The sequence below is a fragment of the Culex quinquefasciatus genome, chromosome 2 (assembly GCF_015732765.1).
Source record: "Culex quinquefasciatus strain JHB chromosome 2, VPISU_Cqui_1.0_pri_paternal, whole genome shotgun sequence".
Classification (NCBI taxonomy): domain Eukaryota; kingdom Metazoa; phylum Arthropoda; class Insecta; order Diptera; family Culicidae; genus Culex; species Culex quinquefasciatus.
In genome coordinates, this window is record NC_051862.1 from 6,560,461 (window position 1) to 6,578,053 (window position 17,593).

The 17,593-nt window shown below is 34.7% G+C and overlaps 2 protein-coding genes across 4 annotated transcripts in view; one reads left to right on the forward strand and one right to left on the reverse strand.

The window, feature by feature from the left end:
• Positions 1–315: 315 nt before the first annotated feature.
• On the forward strand, positions 316–10,367 carry LOC6036723 (parkin coregulated gene protein homolog). 2 transcript variants are annotated; one of them, XM_001846675.2, is made up of 4 exons: positions 316–854; positions 2,983–3,264; positions 3,338–3,487; positions 9,765–10,367. In XM_001846675.2, the coding sequence occupies exons 1-4, from the start codon at positions 656–658 to the stop codon at positions 9,923–9,925; spliced, it is 792 nt and encodes a 263-aa protein (XP_001846727.1). In that variant the 5' UTR covers positions 316–655; the 3' UTR covers positions 9,926–10,367. The 2 variants fall into 2 exon arrangements, with proteins under 2 accessions (XP_001846727.1, XP_038110343.1); XM_038254415.1 differs by having other exon boundaries at positions 316–836.
• A 759-nt stretch (positions 10,368–11,126) lies between these two features.
• The window catches only part of LOC6051933 (cytochrome b5 reductase 4), a 79,024-nt gene continuing 72,557 nt past the window's right edge, over positions 11,127–17,593 (reverse strand). For both annotated transcript variants that reach the window (XM_038254413.1, XM_038254411.1), the window contains exons 5-6: positions 15,845–16,232; positions 11,127–11,195 (exon numbers count right to left, since the gene is read on the reverse strand). In XM_038254413.1, the coding sequence (XP_038110341.1) occupies positions 15,920–16,232 (313 nt within the window). In that variant the 3' untranslated portion in view covers positions 11,127–11,195; positions 15,845–15,919. The remainder of the gene's footprint in view (positions 11,196–15,844; positions 16,233–17,593) is intronic.

Here is a 17,593-nt window from a genome sequence, read left to right on the forward strand (position 1 = left end):
AAAATTCGGTCGAGGAAAATCGCAGCCTTTTGCGCAACCGGGTTACCATGGTGAGCCGAAAAACAAAACAGTTTCAGCTGGGCGGAGTAGGCTTTTCCTTCCCTTCCTGGCCTGTTTAGTTGTGCCTTCAAATAGGGGTAAAATTGTCCTTTGTCATATTTCTTATACATTTAGTAAGTTCTAATTGACTGTTATAAAAAAATGTTTTTTTGAAAATATTTTTTGGTAATTTTATCAACCTCAAACATAAAGTTTTATATTTCAAGTTTTGAATTAGAATTAAGTTGAGACATTCCTTCGTCTATCCCTAGTACCAAACAGTGAAAGGATTCGCGAAAAGCGCGAAAGCAGTTCGATGTAAAAGCATTTTCCTCGTCGAAGGCGAAACTCGCTGTTTGTTTGTTATCGCGACCGAGTTCGGATCGGGAGCAGCTGGAAGGAAAATTACTTCACTCTCCATTTTTTTCCCTCTGGCTTGCTTGGATTAGGTGAAATTTCAGCAAACTTTTAACAAAGTTGAAACAAGTTGCTTTTAAAAAGTCGAGAAAATCAAGATAAAAACCACATTAGTCGCCTCAAGGTAGTCGAACCACGAGTTTCATCGACTGGAAGAGTTTAAATCTTCTTCAAAGAAAAACATCTAAAAGAAGAAGAAATGGCGACAAAATCGTCTTCGGCCTCGTACACGATCGAAGCTCGGCCGTTCGCGACCTCGGCGAAGCTGGTGGCTCGGAGGCCGGTGAAAAGTGCCCCGTCGTTGCGGCCCGTGCCAGCGTTCTCCATCGAGTCCCTGCAGAAGAACACGCTGGTGATGGGTCCGCCCAAGGCGCAAAAACGTGAGTATCGGCAACATGGTGAGTAATTTGATTCAATATTTTTTCACGATTTTTGTAAGGATTATTTTTTTATGATTTGTTTTTATTAGAATCGGATCGATTTAAGTTCTCTCAAAATAAATAGACAAGGCCAAACAGTGTCCTTCATCGTTCACTCAATCAATTTTCTAGACCAGAGACTCCGGAACATTCCGTTTTTCATTCACACTAAATATCGATGCCCGTGTGCTCTCTTGTACTATCTAAATATGATTCCCATAAAGCTTAGTAATAGAGGGCACAAGGGCATTGATATGAAGATTGAAATGAAAATAAGTGAATTCCAGTACAATTTAAATAAAAAAAGGGTTGTTCCAAAATTTACATAGTTAACAAAATCAAAGAGTTTTTCACTCTTTGATTTTTAGTTGTTTTGTTTTGATTTTTGTTGTTATCATAATAATTTAAATCCATGACACCAAATTTGCTAAGCAAAGTACGTTTTGCCAATATGACCTCATGTAACAAAAACTGTTTAAGGATTAGTTAGATAACTTTGGAATTTGACACTCAAAAATTTAAAACTGTGTCGTATTAACAGCTTTCAGCTTTCAAATTTCACTTTACTATCAGAGTGCTTGTAACTTGCACGTTTTAAAAACGTTTTCAAAATAAATCTCATGCTCTTCCATTTTATTTTGTTAAACATTTGAAAGTTTACTAAATGTCATGTTTACAGGTTTTCACAAGCCTTAAAACGCATTTGGATCTTTTGTTGGAGTAACATATTTTGGAAGGATCTTGAATAGAACAATTATTATTCATAATCAACTTTGAACTAAGGCAAACCTATAAACTATACAAATTGTCATTTTAAAATCAAACGCAAAAGTTTTGGCCAACTAAAAATCAGTGCAACTCTCTGAGATTTCGGTCATTCGATTTTTTTTGTACTTTTGAATCTGCCTGAAACTTTTTTGGTGCCTTTGGTATGCCCAAAGAAGCCATTTTGCGTCATTAGTTTGTCCATATAATTTTCCATACAAATTTGGCAGCTGTCCATAAAAAAATACACGATAATTCAAAAATCGGTATCTTTTGAAGAAATTTTTTGATCGAATTGGAGTTTTCAAATTTTGAAAAAGTGCACCGTTTCAAGTTATAGCCATTTTTAGGTATCTCTTTTGAAAATAGTTGAAGTTATTCATTTTTCAATATTTGCCCAGTTTTGATTTTGTTTAAAAAGCTGAGAGAATTTTCTATATTTTGCTTTTTTGAACTTTGTTGATACGACCCTTAGTTGTTGAGATATGGCCATGCAAAGATTTAAAAACAGGAAAATTGATGATTTCTAACTTTCACCCAAACAATCCATCATTTTCTAATGTCGATATCTCAGCAATAATGGTCCGATTTACAATGTTAAGATATGAAACATCCGTGAAATTTTCCGATCATTTCGAAAACAATATTTTTTTTAAAATCGAGACTAACATGCCAAAAGAGCGTAATTTTGAATGTTTGTCCCTTTTGAAATGTTAGTCAATATTTTTAGATTTGTCCTCATTTGCCCCATATTATTTAAGATGCCGGTGTTTGATGAAAAATAATTTAATATGACATTTTTTCCAATTTAAGGTCATAAATATACGTAAATATTATATCCAGTATTTTTAATGTATAAAATTTAATAGAAAATATTTAAGGCGCTAGGCATTTCGCGGATCTGTTAACTAAAATATTAACAATTTTCTCAAAATAGCCAATTTAGTGCTGATATATGCCGAATACAAATTGAAATGCTATTAATTTCTTATCGATTACTTAGTATTCAACTGTTAATCGATTTACACAACCAAATCTGAATTTCCAGACCAAAAAAAAAAAATTTTTTTTCGGTTTCGGGAATTCCCGGGACATATTATAAAAAAAATCCCGGGATTCGGGAAATCCCGGTTTAGGAATAATCCCGGGAATTCCCGGGATGGACACACTACTTATTTCATATAAAAAGTGACTAAAATGTACGAAATGAATATCTCAGGATTGAAATTGAATTTTAGTTCTCAACTCAATTTGGCTCAAAATGCGCGTGCGACAAGATAGCACGACAAAACGATTTCTAAATTTGGATAGTATTTGTTTACGATTGAAGTCTCCCTTTCAGACAAGCACCTGCTCCAGCAGAAGGCCACCTCGTTCCGGATGTACTACGACCGGGGCGACCTGCCCATCAAGATGGAGTACCTCACCGGGGGGGACAAAATCGCCTGGACCGTCGACATCGACAAGCTAGACTATGGGCTGTATCTGCCCCTGTTCTTCGACGGCCTTTCGGAAATTCGCCACCCCTATAAAACGTACGCCCGACAGGGAGTTCAGGACCTCATTTCCCACGGCGGGGACAAAATCTACCCCGTTATACCGCAGCTAATTATTCCGATCAAAAGTTAGTCACGCGACCGGGTTTAATGTTGAATGTTTTTCAAAACTTTGATTTATTTGGCTTGTTTTTCGTGTAGATGCGCTCAATACACGCCACATCGAGGTCATGTGTGTCACGTTGCGGATCATCCAGCAGCTGGTGATGGCCTCGGATCTGATCGGACCGGCGCTGGTACCCTTCTACCGGCAGCTGCTACCCATGTTCAACGCCTACAAAGTGAAAAATAGTGAGTATTGTGCAGCAGTAAACGATGCGGAGGATTTGGGTTGAGTTAGGGGAGCATGGGGTTGGGGTTACTGGAGCACATCAATCTTTTTTTTATCAATGTTAAACATAGAAAAACAAAATATGTAGTACTTTCGATTATTATCGAGATTTTATTCAACTAGATTGAATATTTTTTCAGTTTTTCAACAGCCATTTTTGAATAAAATGAAAATGTTTACTTCTTTATTTTTTCAGTTTTTTAAAATAATTATTCTTAGACTTAAATCTTGTAAATATGAATTTCAAAAGATCTTTTTTTCACAGTTTAAAATGGCACTTTTGTTGGTTTGATTTATTTCCACAATTTGTAAGCCCCAATTTTCTAAAACTTTTTCAATAATATTTTAAATTGTTTATTTTCTATTCGCTTTGAAACTCCATCTCTCCTTTTCTCCATAGACAAATTCAACCCCATTCGTTCTGAATTGGAGCCACTTATCTTCTACAAACGTCTAGAACTGCCTCTGGGAAAATCGCGTGTCAGTGGCAATTAGTTTCGAAGGTTCTCTTTCTCGATGACCCTGACAGTGCCGTTCATTTGGATGGTATCTGCTTGGTTATTCCTTTGGCAGGGTAATATATTTCGATAGTTTGCTTCAGACGATTTAGTTGGCCTTGAATTATTTAAGGAAACATTTGGACTAGTTTAGTTCATCTGGTTGTGAAAAACAAAATTTGAAAGTTTATTCGTTGTGTACTGATTTACTTTTTATACATATGTTTCAATATTCATTTCACTAATATATTTAAAAAATTAAAAAGCCAAAAATAGTAATTTGGTAATTGAAGCTTATGAAAAACAAACAAACTTTTGAAATTAACCAAGCTGCTAGAAACTCGCCAAGCAAACTTTTCCCAAATTAAATTCACCACCCAAACAAGATAATCATTTTAATTTGGTTCGGAAAAGGGGTCGAATTGAAACTTCCCCCCGTTGCTCGCCGCCCACAAAAACCCGGTTCGATGCTGATGACGATGTGGTCGGTTCTAATTTAAATATTGATCTTTGATAGCTAATCTATTTATTTTTTTGGTGCGGGGAGGACTCCAGTCAGGCTGCCTCGTTTTGGTGCCACCGTCAATAATAGCTCTTCTGGTGGAATCAAATTGAGGGTTTGGGGTGGGATGTGGTTGGTTGGCGAGGGGAGAGTTTGCGGTGATGGTACTTAATTTTATTAATTAGTTGAGGGATTGGTTTTTGGAACCGAATTAGTGTATAATAGGATTTTTGTTGACCCAAAAGTTGGACGATTGTTGAAAATGAAATCCTATTAATGTTAACATTTTTGATAACTTTTTTTTTGTTTAGCTCAAAAACTGTGTATTATTTTTACTTTAATAACAGCACATTTGTACCATGTTAGGCTTCATCCATACAGTTTGATTATCCGAAAGCTTGTATGGGACTTCGGATAATCGAATCATGAATAAAAAATTGCAAATTTTTTATTTTCTCACTTTTTACATCAAAATCGAGTTCATTTGAGTTAAATTTGAGTAGCAGTTGCCAATTAAATTACAAAATGCATTTTGTTTACTTTTTCAAAAGCTCCTATGTGCATCCAGGAAACCCATGGTGCATTGGTTGTTTTGAGAAAGTTATTTTTCTAGAATTTTTTCATCACCACCATTTGGGCCGCCATCTTGGATTTAAAAATCCTAAATCACTTTGAAGTAGTCTAGCGGTCAACCAAAAATACAAATCTTGTTTTTTTTTTTTCCATTATTCGATAATCCGAAGATTTGATTATCTGGACTGATTTTTTTTCAAGGCCTTCGGAAAATCGAGTCTCGACTCTGGACTGTACCTGCAAATGATTGTTTTGTACAAATATACAAAAACGGATATTTTGTTGTTGTTCTTCACAGCATTATTTAAAATGAACACACTCTCCCCTACATTTATTGACAACCACTGTCAGTTTTAAGAGAACGCATGCAAAATATGTATTTTCTAACATTTTTTCATCAGAATTTTAAAATTAAAATGACTTGTTGTGCTTCGAATCCCGGACACTGATAAAAGCTGATTCGGACACTTTTGCTTAGAATTCCGGACACTCGATTTTGCTTATGAACCGCACAAATTTGGACTGAAATGTTAGTGAATGGCATTCTTTAGGTCTCAAATAAGTTGTTAACATCAAAACCTTCGATAATTTATTTAAAAAATTGCTAGAATTTAAAGAAATCAAAACCATAAATTTCTGCTTTTTCTGCATCGGACGCCTACAAAATATTTCAGTGAAATGTTTCCCATTTTTGGTAAACTCATAGTTTTATTTTATAAAATTATTTTGGCATTAACTACAGCGTTCAAACAAACTTTAAATGAAAGTTGATGTTAGAATTCATCAAATAACACAGTTTTGACATTTATAATGCGAACTTATATCCAAATAATTGATAAATCAAGAAAAGGTGTCCGGGTTTCGAAGCGTCCGGGACGATATTGATGTGACTTTTGACTTGAATAAATCTCAGCATTTTAAAAACCTCTCCAATTTTTCATTACTGAGCTCTACAAAAAAAATGTGTGAAATGTCATTTTAAGGTAATTTTAATGTAATTTGTTTTACTTGAAAAAGTTCTGAGAAAGTTACTTTTTGCGTTTCCCTTTGTTTCGTAATTTGTAAATTGGCACGAGTGACCATGAACGACTATGATTGTCAAGTCGTGAAAACTTGTGTCGGTTGATAGCAAACCCCATACTTATACGTATCCATTTCTTGTGATAGTCTGCTCTACAATTTTGTAGAACATTTTTATACTTTACAACGTGTGAAAAGTTGCCACAACTCCATACAATTTGAGTTCAAAGTTGTGATATTCATGAGCGACAATGGGCGATAAAGGGTTAAGATTTGAGGAGATTACACGAAATGGATCCAAATTACATAAAAATAAATGCATTAGTATAACCTATCTATAAGATTTGACTCTAAAAGTTTAAAAGGACAGTAATGGACAGTAATTTTCAACAAAAACACATTGTGAACGGTTGAAAAGATTACACAATGAGTTCGCACATATTTTTAAAACCTACATGCGGCGACAGTCAGTTAAGGTTCCACAATGAAGTGGTCGAGTTGGATCTTAAAAATGTTCACATTTTATTTTGCTGGACTAACAGCGGCACTGGACTCGGTCTACTATCTCCCATCAGTTGTTGAAAATTTTACAAAAAACGAAACTGGCGTTCCGCACTTTGTGTTCTTCGAAACATCTACAAAAGATCCCTTCGACAATGAATTAGATAAATTGCTGCGGGCACCTGAGCTACAGTTTGTTACAAAAACAGTTATCACCAGGAATATAAAAGAAGAAAATATCGAACACATTGCAGTACCATCCTTAATTGTACTACAAGCAAGTGAAATTATAACAGGAAGTATGAAAATCATCGAAGTTCTTTATACATTCAATCCAAGAACCAAAATAATCGTTTATTTCAAGCAAAAAGATGATTTGATTGCAATTTATAAAATTATGACAAAACTATCTTTCTACAAAATTGTGTTTTTGGATGGATCTACCAATCGCGTATTTGCAGCTTATAAAAATAGTTTATACGATTTTTCGAAAAGACGTGATCTACGCGGAAAACCGATAACTATCGCCGATAGAAGAAATATGTATGACAACTATGCGGCCATGATTTGGGTGAAGGAAACCGCACTTTTCTTAAACGCAACAAAACTTGCTTCAGTCCACAATTGCGTTAGTACACATGCAAAATTGTACGACGAATGTTACTCAAATTTTGTCCTCAAAAACAAGGTGGATATTGATCTCTCAGTATATGCTTTAAAAATATCAACCTAATCTGTTTTTGCTATTTAGTAAGCTCAAACATTGGTGATATGGTCATATTAGTTCCTAAAACGCCGCTGGATATTTTTCAACTTTTTACAAAACCATTTAGCTGGCAGGTGTGGGTCACCCTAGTGGTGTTACTGCTTGCTGTTGAGGCTTTGCATCGGGCATTACCATCGTTATTTCGGAATGATCCAATACTACTGGTTGTGTGTGGATTTGAGGATGACACCATGCACAAAACTAGTTTTTCGGAAAAGATTACCCTTCATTCCTTGATGATCCTCATGTTCTTTGTAATATGTGCGTACGAGACTAAAGTTGTATCGATGATGAATTAAAATAGGCAGTCGGTTTTCTATCATTCGTTTAAAAAAAAAATTTGACGAAATTTTTTTTTTTTTTGAGAAAAAATAACTTTTTGCGAAAATTTCTCAAAATTGGCACGGTTTTTAAACAAACTTGAGTTTGTTAAAAATTATTATAAACGCACTTGAAATTAATTTCACTCAAAATTTCGTTAAAATTTGTAAATTTTTAAAAAATACATTTTTGATTTTCTAGAATTTTCTGATTTAATTTTTATGATATCCTGAATTTTTAACTTAATTTTTGATTTTTCAAAATTTTTGAAAACAAGCTTTGCTAAAAACAAGCAATGTTTGATTGCTGGTACTTCCAGCAGGGTTAGTATCGATGGCAAAGTATCGATTAAAAATTTGAAAAAATCTGGCAGACGAAAATCTAACAATTCTAAATAGTGAAGGGGAGGGAGGATATAAATTATTTCTAATGTTTGTAGAATTCAGATGGTTTAACTGAATTTATGGCCTCAAAAATGGTAAAATTTACATTTTCGTTAAGAAAAACACGTTCTTTTTTTTATTTTCAATTAAATTCGTTCATTTTAATCAAAAAATTGTTCAAAAAGGGCATAAAGTGGAAAATCTGGCACAGAGAGGGGTGAATCTTTATTCTGGCTGACACTTGAAAAATCTGGCATTCCCAGATTTATCTGGCAACCTGGCAACCCTGGCTGGAAGTGTCAGTTTTATTGGCAACACTTAGCAACCAGATTGCTTCGATTGAAAAACTGAGCAGCTAGCATCCTTGCACGAATTTTGCCAATGATAAACATAAAGTCATATTTATCTCTCACTTTTTCAATAAGTCCTATGAACATAGGAAACCAATGGGGATTTTTTTGTTTTGAAAAAGTAATCTATATTTATTCACAGATATTGATTACGTTTGTCAGTCTCTGTATTAATTTATAAAAAAAAGTGGATAGATGTTTGGTATGCTATTGTTGTGTCTTAATAAAATATATAGACGTTAAAAGCTAAAAAAAATACTTAAAATACAAAGAGGTTTAAACAAAAGAAGTAACACGAAAAATATTTAAAAAAAATGATAAAAATCGGGTGTTATAAATAAAATACAGTGGACTCTCTCGTTGTCGATATTGAAGGGACCGTCGACAGCGGGAGGTATCAAATTAAAGAACCAAAAATCAAAGCTATCTATTTGAAGGGACCAAGGTTGAAAGAAAATCTCTTCTAGCGAATATGATTGCCTGAAGAAAGACCCTCTGAGTATGCTTTGATCTCGTTTTTCCTGACTGTCACCTGATCGTTGAGTGTGGCAGGGACGATTAAAAAAATAAACGATTGGGTTTAGTCGCCAACTTGCTGCGATCAAAATACAATCTTGCCCCTTTACCACCAGCAGTCATGGGTTGACTTGACGAATGACAGCTAGTCGTGGCAATTTGAGAATCAAGACTATTCTCAGCAGTCTTATTCGTTAGGTGTTGCAGGCAGCGATTAATCGCTAATTTAATCATAGTCGTCGGATTTTCAACACTGGAAGGGACTGAAAAAAATATTGATAGCTGGAGCAATATTGATATCGAGAAGATCGACAGCCAAAGAGTCCACATATCATTGAATAAAAACACTTCATAACGTTTTCGTATTTTTAATCATTTTGGTACCGTTGATTTTATGAATTTACCGTTGACAGTTTTGAATTTCGGGTTCAGAAATAGTCGTTAAATTCGAAAAAAATAACCAAAATTAATTAATATTTTGAGAATTTTGACAGTTGCATAACTGTAATAATGTATTCAACAATTACTTTCTGCATTATTTTTTTTAAGATTACATTTTACCATTTTTTTAATTCCTTCCCCCTCGACCTTTTGAACACATTTTGAATAAAATGTGAACAAATGTGATGTGGGAAAAAACAATGAATAAAATGTGTAGTAGCTTAATGTCTCTATTTGATTCCAAATCAGCGAATATAAATAATCCAATATTTTGTTAAGATGACTTAACCCCAAAACAACAGCCAACCAAACTTTGTCCAATTGATTGAGCATCAATTCTTATCCATTCTTACCACCTTTTTTCCAGTAAACTCGGGCGACGCCATCGATTACGGCCAGAAGAACAACCTGAACGTGGGCGACCTGATTGACGAGACGCTGCAGGTGCTGGAACGGCACGGCGGCGAGGATGCCTTCATCAACATCAAGTACATGGTTCCGACGTACGAGTCGTGCTACCTGAACTAAAGTTGCTGCTGCTGCGTGAGGAGAATTAATTAAGTGGATTATTTGGTGTTTTCTTTCCTTCGTTAATTACCGCTAAATATTAGAAAAGTGCCAAATTAGTCAGGTAAACAAGTTGATGATAGGATCGGGAACGCTCTGGATGGGTTGGGAAAAGATGGCGCTTTGATGGATCACTTTGCTGCTAACGTCGTTGACTACTTCAAATTCCAAGATAATTGCTAAAGTCGTAATGTTCCTGAATTGTTATTTCTAGCTTGGAATTTGAATGCTGTCATTGTCACAGCAAAATTAATTTAACTCTTTTAGTTAAATAAAAAATGCTGCAATAAAATCACTTACCAAATTCAGATAGATTGTTCGCACAACATGATTACTCAATATAGATAAATAAAATGTTATAGAAAAATTTATTTCAAAATAAATAAATTTATTTCACCACTAATCTCTCCGACTTTCCAGCTTCTTACAACATTGCTCGCTACTGTACATTACAATACGCTAAATATGAACCATTTGATGACGATTTCACTGAAATATCTGCACTACTTGTCTGTTGTTATACTTTTGTTCTGTATACTACTTGTTGTTCCGCAATTTAAAAATGTTATCTTTTTTTTCGTAATGAGAAACAGAAACAAAATTGTCACTTTTGGTCTTCTATCATGATTACAAAAAATCAAAGTTCAGATTGTTTCAACTACTTTTTTGTGTTGTGTGTGTGCGACATTGATGGCGGTGATTTCGCGTGCTCATCTATTTTTTACTCGTGTTTCTCTCTTCCTAAAGCTGACCAGAAAGTGTGCACTTTACAACATTGTTTTTTGACTATTGCTGCTATTTTTTCTCTCTATTATGTTGGTTGTTGTGAAGATGCTGCTGGTTTGGGTGTCTTTTAACGGTGCTATAAGTTCCATTAAGACGATAATGGGTTTTCGTCCCGTTTCTTGGTAATTTTCTGATTTTCTCATTTCCTGTTCAGCAAGTTTTTTTTTCGCTTTTCTCTTTCATAACAAATTGTTTTCGACGAAGTAAATGTTCACGATATTGTCTAGCTACTTTCGGCTAACGGATTCCACGCCACTTTTTTTGTCGAGCTTTCTGAAAGCTCACCTTTTCCTGTAATTAATGATATATGCCTGTGTGATGTGATGGGAATTGTAGTATAACTTTCGTTTCAAGGGGGACTCTCCACGGTTGTGGCGTAGTTGTTGTTTGAGAGCAGGATAATCTTGGTTTTTTTTTTCTATATTCCGAGTGTTTATGATTGTATCTGTGGAAGAAAATAAATTTAGTTTTGGTATCTCATTTAGTTATGAAGGTTTTTTTAATGACTGTATTTTTTTGTTTTCCTCAAACATTTTGCCATCAAGATAGAGAACAACCAGTTTACAGAACGTTCCTTAACATGAAAACTGGATTTTATATGGAAATTTTTAAGAAAAGTGTAAATTTGACCATTATCCAGGCAAATTTTACCGGATTTTATTCTTAGGGTTGTGAAGCATGTCAAACTGAACCGAAAAACGCTTTTAGTCGAAAATATTTTTTTTTGAAAAAAAAAAAACAATTTTAATGTTAAAAGCTTTATTCAGTTCACTTTGGCATGATAAACAAACCTACAGAAAAATTTCATATTAAATCCGATTTTCGTGCTAACTTTTTTGACAATGTAAATGGGCCAATGTGAATTTGTAAACAAGCAGGCTGTCCTGCTCATGTCAAATGTAAACAACCACTGACATGAGCAGGACAGACTGCTTGATTACAAATTCACATTGGCCCATTTACATTGTTATGCTTGAATTGTATCCATGACCGATTCTTCGGCTCCTTTTCAAAAAAAATCCAAGTTTTTTTCAGCGTTTTGGCTGTAGTGGCAAAATAAAAGAAGAAACCCCCCAATGTTATAACATATTTGGAAAGATTATTGATTTTCCTAAAAAGAAATATCATGCAGAATTAACCATATAGTACCTGTGCTTCTCCTGAAATAAAAATGTAGCGTGACGGGACAACATCGTAAAACTGGACACACTACAAAAATTGCTACAGTTTGCCAGTTTGATTTTTAAAAACTTTTGCTCTTCTACACATTATCACAAATAAAAAAAAGGAATCTTTTGCTCCTTGAACTGAAAGAATTGGTTGAAATTTGAGTTTTTGTCAGCCATTTCTTTTCGTGACGGGACAACGAAAGGAGCAGATTTATGAAAAAAACTCCTCTCCCGTTCAATGGCTTGCAGACCACATTTGGTCAATATTCTTGGCTTTTAAGGTAAGAAAACGCATTTAAAGCACATTGCAATTATTGCATCATAATAAAAATGAATTTTTTCATGTTAAAAATCACATTGAAAATTGAAAAATGTGACATTTTGGTGTAGCTTCGCTAAGAATCGGTCCCATCTGCCTTGTCTAAAGCTTCGATTTGCAATAAAAAAAAAAACGTCTTGGCAAGCCATGAGAAAGCGAGTAAATTGACAATTGAAAAGTATTTTTGGACCAAATCTAGAGATTATTTTTGAAAAGGTCCAATAAATTTTCAATTTTTGCTTTTTAAGTGTCGTTGAAACCTTCTGAGTCAGGGTTTTCAAAAACACCCAGAAAAAATGCTTTAGACATGAAATTCGAAGGATTAATCGAGCCAGAAGGGGCATGAGGAGAAACATCGCTTCGGGATTTCGCCAACAGGTGGCGCAGATACCTCCCAAATTTGCCAAAGAGTGCACGGTGTGTTTCCTAGAACAAACTTGAGATAAAAATTCAGCAAGTCTGATATTTGGCACCATGAAAGAAGGACTCTTTCCGATATTATTTGCGGGGTATGCCGAAAAATTTTGGAGAGAGCAACTTTTTTTTAGAAGATTTTTTTTCGACTTTATAAGATTTTTCTTCAGGAAAGTCGCTGAAAATCGGTTCATATCCATCAAATTTCTGAAGATTATGCCTGAAAAGACTTCTAATTACATCATTCTCCAATACTTGACTTCCAAAAATGTTCTCGATAACAAATTTACCAGATTTCTAGCATTCTTTTAAATAACCCAAAAATCCAAGCTGGAAACATCAATGCGACCGAATAAAAATCATTTTTTTGTACAATTAGTCATAAAATCACTCTGGATACAAATTCGAGCATAAAACACTGTTAAACTTGGAGTATTTTATTTGAAAGCTGTTTATTACCCAAAAGGTTCCCAAAATTATTTTTTGAATCCTCTTCCATGTAACACTATGACATTTTAAAATATTTTCATATTAATCACATTGTAGAGAACTGTTTTCTGAACAATTTCCATAAAAAAGTATATTTTTTTTTCAAAAAAGCAGAGATATACGGGTAATTCTCTACCAACTCACACGAAATCGGGAAAAGTTGCCCCGACCCCTCTTTGATTTGCGTGAAACTTTGTCCTAAGGGGTAACTTTTGTCCCTGATCACGAATCCGAGGTCCGTTTTTTGATATCTCGTGACGGAGGGGCGGTACGACCCCTTGCATTTTTGAACATGCGAAAAAAGAGGTGTTTTTCAACAATTTGCAGCCTGAAACGGTGATGAGATAGAAATTTGGTGTCAAAGGGACTTTTATGTAAAATTAGACGCCCGATTTGATGGCGTACTCAGAATTCCGAAAAACGTATTTTCATCGAAAAAACACTAAAACAGTTTTAAAACTCTCCCATTTTCCGTTACTCGACTGTAAAAATTGGAACATGTCATTTTAAGGAAATTTAATGTACTTTTCGAATCTACATTGACCCAGAAGGGTCATTTTTCATTAGAACAAAATTTTTCATTTTAAAATTTCGTGTTTTTCTAACTTTGCAGGGTTATTTTTTAGAGTGTAACAATGTTCTACAAAGTTGTAGAGCAGACAATTACAAAAATTTTGATATATAGATATAAGGGGTTTGCTAATAAACATCACGAGTTATCGCGATTTTACGAAAAAAAGTTTTGAAAAAGTTGGTCGTCGTCGATCATGGCCGTTCATGGACACCCGCGACAGACACGGACGACGAAACAAAGAGAAACGCAAAAAGTAACTTTTTCAAAACTTTTTTTCGTAAAATCGCGATAACTCGTGATGTTTATTAGCAAACCCCTTATATCTATATATCAAAATTTTTGTAATTGTCTGCTCTACAACTTTGTAGAACATTGTTACACTCTAAAAAATAACCCTGCAAAGTTAGAAAAAACACGAAATTTTAAAATGAAAAATTTTGTTCTAAATGAAAAAATGACCCTTCTGGGTCAATGTAGATTCGAAAATTACATTAAATTTCCCATAAAATGACATGTTCCAAATTTTTTTACAGTCGAGTAACGGAAAATGGGATAATTTTTAAAACTTTTTTTGTGTTTTTTTCGATGAAAAATACGTTTTTTCGGAATTCTGAGTACGCCATCAAATCGGGCGTCTAATTTTACATAAAAGTCCCTTTGACACCAAATTTCTATCTCATCACCGTTTCAGGCGGCAAATTATTGAAAAACACCTCTTTTTTCGCATGTTCAAAAATGGAAGGGGTCGTACCGCCCCTCCGTCACGAGATATCAAAAAACGGACCTCGGATTCGTGATCAGGGACAAAAGTTACCCCTTAGGACAAAGTTTCACGCAAATCGAAGAGGGGTCGGGGCAACTGCTGTGTGAGTTGGCGGAGAATTACCCATACCCAATTTCGTAAAGTAAAAGTGAATGTCTCCAAAATTTCTTGATTTAATTTCCTTTCAAACGATAAACACCGCCTACTGAGTTTTGTTTAATGATTCTAAAATAATGATTTCACCAAATTTTATCAAAATATGGAATAAGTTTCATGTTTCAACAAAATATTTTCATCATTATGAATATCTTAGTAGGTAGTGATCATCGCTTTACTAGGAATTAAACCCAGAAATTTTGGAGAAAGTCACTTTTTACTTTACAAAATTCGGTATATCTCTGCTTATATTGATCCGAAGTTGATACTTTTTTATGGAAATTGTTCAAAAAACTGTAATGTTGGAGGCTTTTGGGTAATAAATAGCTTTTAAATAAAATGCTCTAAGTTTAGCAGAGTTTTATGATTTTTTTTTATGAATTTGTATCCGGGCTGTAATTTCATGACAAATCGTACAAAGAAATGATTTTTATTCGGTCGCATTAATGTTTCCAGCTTGGATTTTTGAGTTATTTCAAAGAAAGCTAAAAATCTGGTAAATTTGGTATCAAAAACATTTTTGGAGGTTAAATATTGGTGAATTACACTGACCTACAAAAATTTACAAAAATGACTGCGCAGGCTTAACTCGAGGGGAAGCATGAAGTTTGGTGTCCCCAGAAACACGTGCACCTTGAAAAAAAAAATAAAAAAAAAATGTTGCTCTAGACCCCCCAACGAAATATTTCGGTATACCCCGCAAAATGCCGGGAAAGAGCCGTTCTGTCATGGTGCCAAATATCAGACATGTCAATTTTGTTATCTTAATGTTTTTGGAAAAATACACAGTGTGTGAGATAATTTTAAGAAATTTATCTTATTTTTCCTTACAACTTCAAACCAGAGAATAAAACTAAGGGGTATCTTTTGAGATTTTCCAAAATATCAATTTTTCTTGTCACCATAATGAGCAATGCATTTTTTTTTATTTTCCAGTTGATTTGTGAATTAAATCTAATCTAATCTGAACGCTGCCATATTAATACACAGGGTGTCAAGAACACGAAATGTGGTTCTGTGCTACTACCATAAAATGTAAAATATTCAGAGCACCCGTATAGAATGTTTATAATAACGAAGGGTGCATAACGGAGAATCTGTATGGTATTTGCATTTCCCCCAGAGCTTCATGCTCTATTTTCAGCATCATCCTCTCAGCATCTAAAAGCCACTTTGCGCTATGGAAATAACCCCTCTCATTCCTACTAACCTCGATCCATCATCATCACAGACCATGTGCGCCGGCCAGCTAGCAGCAATCAATGTCCTCGCTCGTCCTCCGCCCTTAACCCTGGAAGCTGTGCAGATGGGTCATGTTGTGGCCAGCGTGCTCCAAATGCTGGCAGCACAGCTCGTTGAACGGCTTCGGACCGCACACACACACAAAGCTCGCATACAGCGGCGAGTCCACGTTGGTCAACCGGCGGGTGATTTCCTCCGAAATCCGACCCTGCTCGTGGACGAACGGCGTCGTCGTCACTGTGCTGGATGCAGCGCTGGATGCCGTGGTGGGTCGCGATTCCGGTGGTCCTTCCGGGTGGGACGGGGAGCTCGGTGGTGGTGGGTCCACGTCCGATAGGAAGTGCTTGACCGACAGTCTGGGATGACGAGCGAGCCCGGGTTGTGTTCGTCGTGGTGGAGGCGGCCATGTCATGTGGTCAGATTGTGCATTTGACGTGCAGGTTTTTGGGAAGGCAGAGAGGGAGGAAGACAAAAGATAAGCAAATTTATTATCGGAGATAGGGCTGGAAATTGTGGAATTGCAAGCGTCCGAAATTGATGAGATTTGGCTGGATTTTACGCAGCGGGGGTTAGTTTATTTGCTGTTCTATGCAAATCAAATTTGACTCCTAATACAAACAAAACTATTTGTTATTGATACAAAACAGAAATGACCAAATCGATTTGAAATGGATATCAACTTTCAACTTGTAATAAGAAGTTTTCAAAAATGACCACAATCTCAATTCTCGTGAGCAAATGCAAAAAGTCACTTTTGTACAAATAGAAAAATAAAAGTTTTTAACATTTTTCAATATATTTTATTTTAGAATTACTACTAGACATACAAACCCTTAGAGATGGAACGTTTGGCGCAAAGTGTTGCTTCTGCGTTGGACGGAAAATGCAATCCGAGTGGGGGTTAGAACTGCTTGGTTGAATTTTGTGAAAAATAACTCACAACCCCCTGCAACTCGCGATATTAAGGGCTAAAACACTTTTCTATATTTTAAACTGAGAAAATTAAAAAAAGATATCCAAGATATCGCGAAATGCGAATTGAAATCAGGGGCAAAAATACTATTTTCAAAAATCTTCAAAATTTCAATGTTATTTTAAATGAAATTAACTGAAAACAATTTTAAATGCATTTTTCTTTAAAAAATAATATTTTGGTCAAAACTTTTTTGCAAACTGACTGTACTGAATCTTACAAGCCTTTTTGCATTGAAATGTTGAAATTAAGGCATGCTATTAAAATTTGAAAAAGTTGTAGCTAATGATTAGGACTTTTGAGAACATTTTTTCTCATTTTACTATTATCACTGTACATTTTGAAATTTTAAATTTTTTAATATGTTTTAGGGTTTTTTTGAAAATATCGAAAATTTGAGATACAGCCTCACAAAGAATCCAATAAAAATAGTTTTCAACTGACGAAATCTCGAAAACTATAGGTCCGATTTTCTGATATGAATTTGGTCTGAAATATGACACAAGGAAAATTGTTTATTTTTATAACTTTTCAATAGTTAGGCTTAAATTTAATTATTTAAAGATTAGAAAATTTCACAAAAGTTTAAATTTTTAGCTTTTTTACACTAGCTTTGTGTTTCAAGAATCATTTTTTAAACTCATATATCTCTAAAAAAAACTAAAAATTATACCTAAAAGTAGATATAACTTGAAAACGGTACATTTAAAAAAATGTAAGGTACTTTTCGATTGCAAATTCGAT

Excerpts from the sequence above, each read along its gene's own strand:
- LOC6036723 (XM_001846675.2), top strand. The coding sequence starts at position 656 with ATGGCGACAAAATCGTCTTCGGCCTCGTACACGATCGAAGCTCGGCCG. Across the intron at positions 855-2,982 it reads ACGTGAGTATCGGCAACATG|ACAAGCACCTGCTCCAGCAG; the intron begins GTGAGTAATTTG and ends TCTCCCTTTCAG. Across the intron at positions 3,265-3,337 it reads GCTAATTATTCCGATCAAAA|ATGCGCTCAATACACGCCAC; the intron begins GTTAGTCACGCG and ends TTTTTCGTGTAG.